Source organism: Pectinophora gossypiella, chromosome 17 (assembly GCF_024362695.1).
Source record: "Pectinophora gossypiella chromosome 17, ilPecGoss1.1, whole genome shotgun sequence".
Classification (NCBI taxonomy): Eukaryota; Metazoa; Arthropoda; class Insecta; order Lepidoptera; family Gelechiidae; genus Pectinophora; species Pectinophora gossypiella.
In genome coordinates, this window is record NC_065420.1 from 14,321,124 (window position 1) to 14,328,324 (window position 7,201).

Sequence of the window (7,201 nt, forward strand, 5' to 3'; positions counted from 1 at the left end):
GAGTGGTCGGGTTTCAACATTGACCGTTTATTTGCAGTTTCAACCGCATCGACTTGCCTCCATACGAGAGCTACCAGCAGCTGCGTGAGAAGCTCATCAAGGCCATCGAGGGCTCGCAAGGGTTCGCTGGCGTCGACTGAGCCGCCCTGCGTGTGGGGCCTAAACTGTCGGTGGCTGCGGCCTGCCATATGTCGGGCCTCAGGCTGTCGGTGGCTGGGGCCTCGCTTATATGGGGCCTCACGCTGCCCGTGACTGAGGCCTCAACAGCGAGCGCAAAAAACATAAAGATCATACTGTTACGTCTCCAATGACACACTAAACTACCCCGGGGAGTCGCCTTCTGCGAACGTCATCAATCAAAAGGCAACTTTATAATTATAATTACAAGGTTGATTCCAGCATGCGTACTTAATACATCTTCGTGTTGCAAAAGGTATATTACGTAACTGTCTATAGATGACGGCAGAAATTGCGATGGATTTTGTTCTAAGGGCCGACTATGTTTTTTCGCTCGCTAGGCCTCGCGCTCGTGGGGCCTATTGTCACCTATTCAGTCGTGTATGGATTGTAATGTGATCTTGCGATGGTGTTATCTGACGATATCTGGTGAATTTCTCTGGTTGTTTCAAAATGTGGTTTGTTAAATACATGAGAAGGAAAATTGTAAATAATTTGGAACAAAAATGTTTCGGAACAAGCTTTCGCAAGTGTCCCAATCTCTTAAAAGAATTGTTTTTATTATTCTTAAATGTTAAATAATGAGTTCGATACATATATCGACTTAGGACACTATTTTTTTAAATCGTTTGAAATATATAAAGTAAGATTCGGGTTATATATAACTTATAAATAAACTAATATACATGATGGATGATTATTGATTATTGAATGATGTTATTTAACATTTTAGTACATTTACGAAATTGTGAATTAAAAACAACCTGAAAATATCACATTCAATTGGCAGATAATGACATCACAAAAGGGAGAATAAATTGTTAATCGAGAATTGTCAGCTATCGATAGTGTCGTATAACGAATAAACTCCTACATACTGTTAAGGGGCATAAAAAGGCCACATCGAAAACTTCATCTGAAAAGGAATGTTGCTATTTGACATTTCTTGACATTGCGCACTTGATTTTATGTGCGCAAATGTCAAATTGCAATATTGCTTTTTAGATGAAGTTTTCGATGTGGCCTTTTTAGGCCGCCTGAAGTATAAAACTGAAGTGATACCAATAAATGATGGGACGACAATGGGAATAAAAGACAAAAATCTTTTTATATTTCTTATTTAAATTCTGCTCCCATTATATTTTGTACTTTCTTTTTTATTTTCCGCATTATATTTTTAGTCGAGTATCAGAGATTATTTTTATTACTCATTTATCTTCTTATGGATTGTATTTTTTGTATCTTGTTATTTTATTTCTATATTGTGTTGTTGTAATAACATAACATCACGCCTGTATTCCCGAAGGGGTAGGCAGAGGTATATAGTATAGGCACCTACTCCTCGCCAGTTTAGGTCTCATGTAATGGAGGGTAGTGTTATTATTACCTATTGTTGTTATAAATAAATAAAATTCATTTATATCGAACAACTTTTTCCGTAAATAGTTACTAACAAGAACCTGAAAAAATACAATACATTGTACTGTTACAATACTATTTTTTAAGTTACTTGTTACTATCCTTACGGCGTTTAATGGCCACAATTTAAAATGCCTACTTCTCGAAATGACCATTTCTGGAAATCACCATTTCTAGAAATGGCCATTTCTGGAAATCACCACTTCTAGTAATGACCATTTCTGGAAATCACCACTTCTGGAAATGACCACTTCTAAAAATTACCACTTCGAGAAATATGACCACTTCTATGGAACTCATTTTAAGTCTCTTCTTAAAATGGGATTTTGATCTTTTTCCCTCGTCGTACAAATACAAATACAAAAATATTTATTCGTGAATGTTGCGTGTTATATTACAGTGTTGTCATCGGTCTCAGCACATTCAGCCAAGAATTGGCATACGAATTTAAAATTGTCATGCATATAACAAACTAAACTTAAGAAATCAACATAATAATATTCGTATCGCTATCGCTTCAGTTTTATATTGTAAGTCTGTGTAGACATGAACGACGATTCGACTGTTATCTAGAGTAAGCTAGGTTAGATCTAAAGCCAATAAATTCTTAACTACGGCGTTCTTATATATTTCGAGTTTGTTTTGTAAAGACTTTCCAAGAAAGTGCTAGTTAGTTCCTTTGTTTTGTTGGCCGAGCGTTAGTGTGCCTTCGTTTGGTCTTTTGAATTCTCTTTCAACTCAATACATAAGTTCACGACTCTATTCCCAATTAGGCTAGTCAGAGGTACATCTATCGCAAGATGAACTGAGTACCCACGCTTCACCGAGCACTCACTCTATAGTTAGATATAACATCACTACTAATAGTCCGGCAAAGTAGTGCGTGTCATCTAAGGCAAAATAAGTCATCATGTTAGCGATTATATTGGGGTTTCCTAACCAGGGTCTGTAACTTTAGTTCGAATGTCAGTAGTTCGATGAATGCTTATTCGACTGAAATATTTTTCGAAACCCTTTTTAACGAACGATCATTTTTCCGAGTCAACTTGATCGATCGTTATTTGTTACTTGATGATCAAAGAATGATCGTTCATTAGAAACATAATTCGAAAAATATTTCAGTCGAATAAGCATTCATCGAACTACTGACATTCGAACTAAAGTTACAGACCCTCCTAACCAATCAAGAAATCAGCAATAACTCAAGTCAACAAAAAATATTCTAATTTCAAAGTTTTCAAGGCTAAATAGACATTTGCCTGGTAAGAATATTTCACCCTAGCCAGCACCTTTCAAATGCGAGGCTATCCTGAATTTTAAACTCTTGCTTTTTTATAGTGGACTTTTCTCTTAAAAATGTACATTTAAATGAGTCTTATGAGATCTTATGAATCGTTCCGAAATATGAATTCGTTTATACATCTGGGGGGTTAAAAACGCCACATCGAAGCAATATTGCCATTTGACATTTGTTTGCATTGCGCACTTACTTTTATATGCGCAAATGTCATATTGAAATATTACTTTCTTAGATGAATTGCTTCGTTATGGCCTTTCTAACCCCCCTATACTGCAGTTCATCAGACGTGGTTCTCGTGGAGGTCGTTGTCAATTAAATAATGTAATTTATTTAGTGTATAGCTTCTTGAAACACTTCGGGAAATGCCAGTTTAGGCATTGAATATTGGTTATATTATCGCCTTAAAATGAAAACATTGTAAACGCCTGTTTGAAAAATCACATTTTGATACGTTTTACTTTAGCAAAACTTCGATTTCATTCAATAAATTTCGTTTATGGTAAAGATTTAGGTGTGAGGTGGATTACCAACCCCATCAACTGGTGTCAGGGTTACTATTGAGCCGCCAAAGGCCCCTGACATGGCTCATGTAACAACTACTAACTTACATCAGTAAGTAGTAACCGGTACCAACGGCTTAACATCCTTCCGAAGCACGGATCATCTTACTTTTGGACAATCAGGTGACCAGCTTGTAATGTTCTAACCAAACTGGGGGTCACAAAGTGATTTTTGTGATGTTTCCCCACCTGGATTTGAACCCGGGACCTCCAAATCGTGAGTCCAACGTTCAAACCACTGGACCACAGAGGCCGTGAATTTTTTACCTGGATTGAAACTAGCATATCTATTTGATTTTTCAAAAAGGTGCTTACGTAGTTTTCAGTACAATGCGACCGAAAATCAAGTAATGGAAAGACAGCGAAGGTATACAAAAACGTTGTTAAGTTATCAAATTCCACTTGAATATAATATTATCGATATAATGAGGCTCTGCGGACATCTATTGCGAAAATTTACTCGGACCTCTCTTTCTCTCCTATATGCACGAAAGAGAGATCCGATTGTAATCGTCCATGTAAGCAGAGTCGGTAATTTATATAATTCTAAAAGCGAGTGCCTATGTAGCGTTATTGATTAATTGTATAATACTTAGTCGCACTTAGGGCGTTGTAATTATGGCATAAAGTATATGATGGGGGAGTGGCTTTTAGGCGCTGTGCAGACCTTGAACGGTAGCGGACCAGACAGTCTGTCCCCGACAGTCGTATGAATGGGAACTTATGCAGTAACGTGTTACAATGTATAATCCACGATATTGAATCACCCACATGTGAGACATTATTATTAACCAAAACAATATCACAACAAATGTAATAGGCTACTTGACAAACTAGTCAAATGAGATGCTTTCTACGAAACGTCAAAACAAAAGTTTTCTTTGGAGTGTGTATGGAAATACTGTCCTTTGACGTCATCAGTAACAGCGGTCAAACGTCGTATTAATTGTTAGTTAATTCATGAATAAAATTCGACAATAAGTGGAAAAGTAAAATAAGATTGATTTTTGATCATGTTAGACTGGCTTCTATTTCTAGATTAGCATTTTATAGTTTATCTTTGACCCAGTCAAACATCCTATTGTCCACTAAATGGCAGTGTTTTTACGTTACACTAGTTGCTACACGCGGCTCAGCTATGCACGCCCTTTATTTCTATTAACTATTTTGATAAATACATAGGGTGAGCAAAGCCATGAATTATCAAAGAAGGCTTGCAGCCTCCGCGGTCTAGTGGTTAGAGCGTTAGGCCCACGACCTGGAGGTTCGGGTTAAATTCCCGATGGGGACATTGTCGAAATCACTTTGTGAGGCTGTCCTTTGTTTTGCAAGGACTTGTATCACCTGATTGTCCGAAAAAGTAAGATGATTCCGCGCTTCAGAGTGCACCGACCCTTGGTGGAGTATGCTCCATACCCACTCCAGTTGATTAAGGGGAAACCTGTGCTCAGCAGTAGGACGTGGATAAGCTGTTTATGTTATGTGCTTGCCACTGTTAATACGAAGTCCTAAGACGATTAAAAAAAACAAGTAATCGGTTGTGTAAAATTCATTCTCATTTATTCATTTTCTACATAAAAAGGAACCTTTGTGCATTGGCATAAGTTTACATAATTATATTGATTAACGTTATTGGATAAGTTTCTACTAACATTTTATTGTCACGGACTAACTATCGCGTCCGCTGTTGTCGCAAGGTCTGCACAGGGCCTTACTGGACCAAATCGAAGTGAAGTGATGTAAGATAATATACTAATATACGAACGACGGGGCGATCTTGGCACGACCAAATGTTGAACATGGGTCAATTTAATAGTTGGTTATTTTAATTGGATATTTATTTGTAAGGATTTCAGTCGTGCCAAGAACGACAACACGTAAGGCTTAGTGTTATATGTTTTATGGAAAAAGAAACCACGTAACATTTCAGTTTTGGCAAGTTTATTTTTCATTTTAATACAATTAAGACCGCGTTGGCAGAGGAAGACCTAGAAGGACGTACATTAACCAAATTCGGGATGTCATTAGAAAAGGTTTAGTACGATCTACTCTGAAGCGGCGTGCGTGTATGAAATAATTGATGAATGACGAAGCGAGAGATGCAAATGGAATTCCATAGTCTCTGCTTACGCCAGTGGCAAATATGCGTGAGTTTATGTGTGTATGTATATTAAGACCCTGTGGGAGGGTATGTAAAGTATAATAAAAATTGGACGACAAAATTATTTGGTACTTTTTCCGTAAAATAGTTTTCAAACCTCATCGCTTCATTCGTAAGGTCGATGATTGAAGGCAATAGAGATAACTATTTATGTGAAATAATCTGCTAAGTATTACTTGTAGAATATTCCATATAAATAGTGAAGTGTAGGGTTGAAAGGTTGTTGAATATAAATATGACTGGCCACTAGAAGAACAAACACAACGTTGATTATTTATTGTTTAAAATACTTCGATAATGTTGCCATAAGGGAAAAATTGGTCCAAAATCTTGGGTAATAATTTTATTTTTATAACATTTTATTTTTAATTCTCATTTCGAATTTTGTATTACAACAAAATGATTTTTACTAGTGGCCAGGTAAACGAATTCAACATGAATAGATTTGTGAATTTCTAGAATATATTCTATAAAATTACATTATGTATATTATTTGTAATTATTGTACAGAACAGCATTTCGGTGGGATCTGTCGACGTGTAAACGAAACTAGAACTTAACGCATTTACGTAACTGCTACAATCGTTTGACAGGTTCGCATTCGAAGTGTTTAGTGATTCTTAGATAGGCAATAAAGTAAATTATATTGATAATCAAATTGACGAATTGAGATTTTTTATTCGGCCTTTGTTTAGAAACTTGTTGATAATACATTTGCATGCTTTACCCGAATATCTTTTTCGTGTATAAGTCATTATAATACACATCTCATAAAAAAACGAAACTTCTTGTAAGTTTTATCTTTCGTAAGGATTTTCAAAAAAAGTGGGTAGAAAATGTAAGTGTCATAATACAGTGGATATTATACGATTTGTAATTCTTATGTTCTAAATTGAAATTTAAAATTTAATTGAACTCGTGTTTGGTTGAACGAAAATTTCGAAGTTTTTTTTATGAGAAGTATACCTATATTTATATACGTAGTTCCTTAATTCATTAATCATAGTTTAGTAATTCAATAAACGATAGTTCGTCTTGTTCTGACAAACCCTAATTTTGAAGTATAAAATTACGGTACCAACTTTACGGACTAGTAGGAAATCGGTACTTCAATTTCATACCGGTATGATAACTTTAGAGATAGACAAACACAGTCTGCCAGTCAGCCATTTACTGATGTAAGTGAGTAATCGGTACATGACCCATGTCAGGGGCCTTTGGCGGCTCAATAATAACCCTAACGCGAGGGTAGTTGAGGCTGGTATTCCACCTCACAACCCACACGATAAGAAAAAGTGTTACTATTAACTCGCCAAAAGCCAATGTGACGACTACGTACTTATTTCACTGATAATCTGCAAATTTACATTCTGTGTAATTCATTAGTTCCCAACTCACGCAGTTCTCAATTCACAGCGTCAAAAAAGGATTATTTTTTAATAAACTATTTTTTTTATTAAAAACGCCTAAATGCGTAATGTTTCATCCGTATAGGGTCGCCATCGGGGGTCGAACCTGGACTTCGTAATAACCTAACTATTATCTAACTTGTATCTGGACGTCGCCGCCGGACGTCGACGCTCT

The 7,201-nt window shown here is 36.3% G+C and overlaps 1 protein-coding gene across 4 annotated transcripts in view; it reads left to right on the forward strand.

Annotated features, from left to right (window-relative positions):
- The window catches only part of LOC126374700 (E3 ubiquitin-protein ligase Nedd-4), a 57,372-nt gene extending 51,089 nt beyond the window's left edge, over positions 1-6,283 (forward strand). For all 4 annotated transcript variants that reach the window (XM_050021414.1, XM_050021415.1, XM_050021417.1 and 1 more), the window contains one exon: positions 38-6,283. In XM_050021414.1, the coding sequence (XP_049877371.1) occupies positions 38-140 (103 nt within the window). In that variant the 3' untranslated portion in view covers positions 141-6,283. The remainder of the gene's footprint in view (positions 1-37) is intronic.
- Positions 6,284-7,201: the final 918 nt, after the last annotated feature.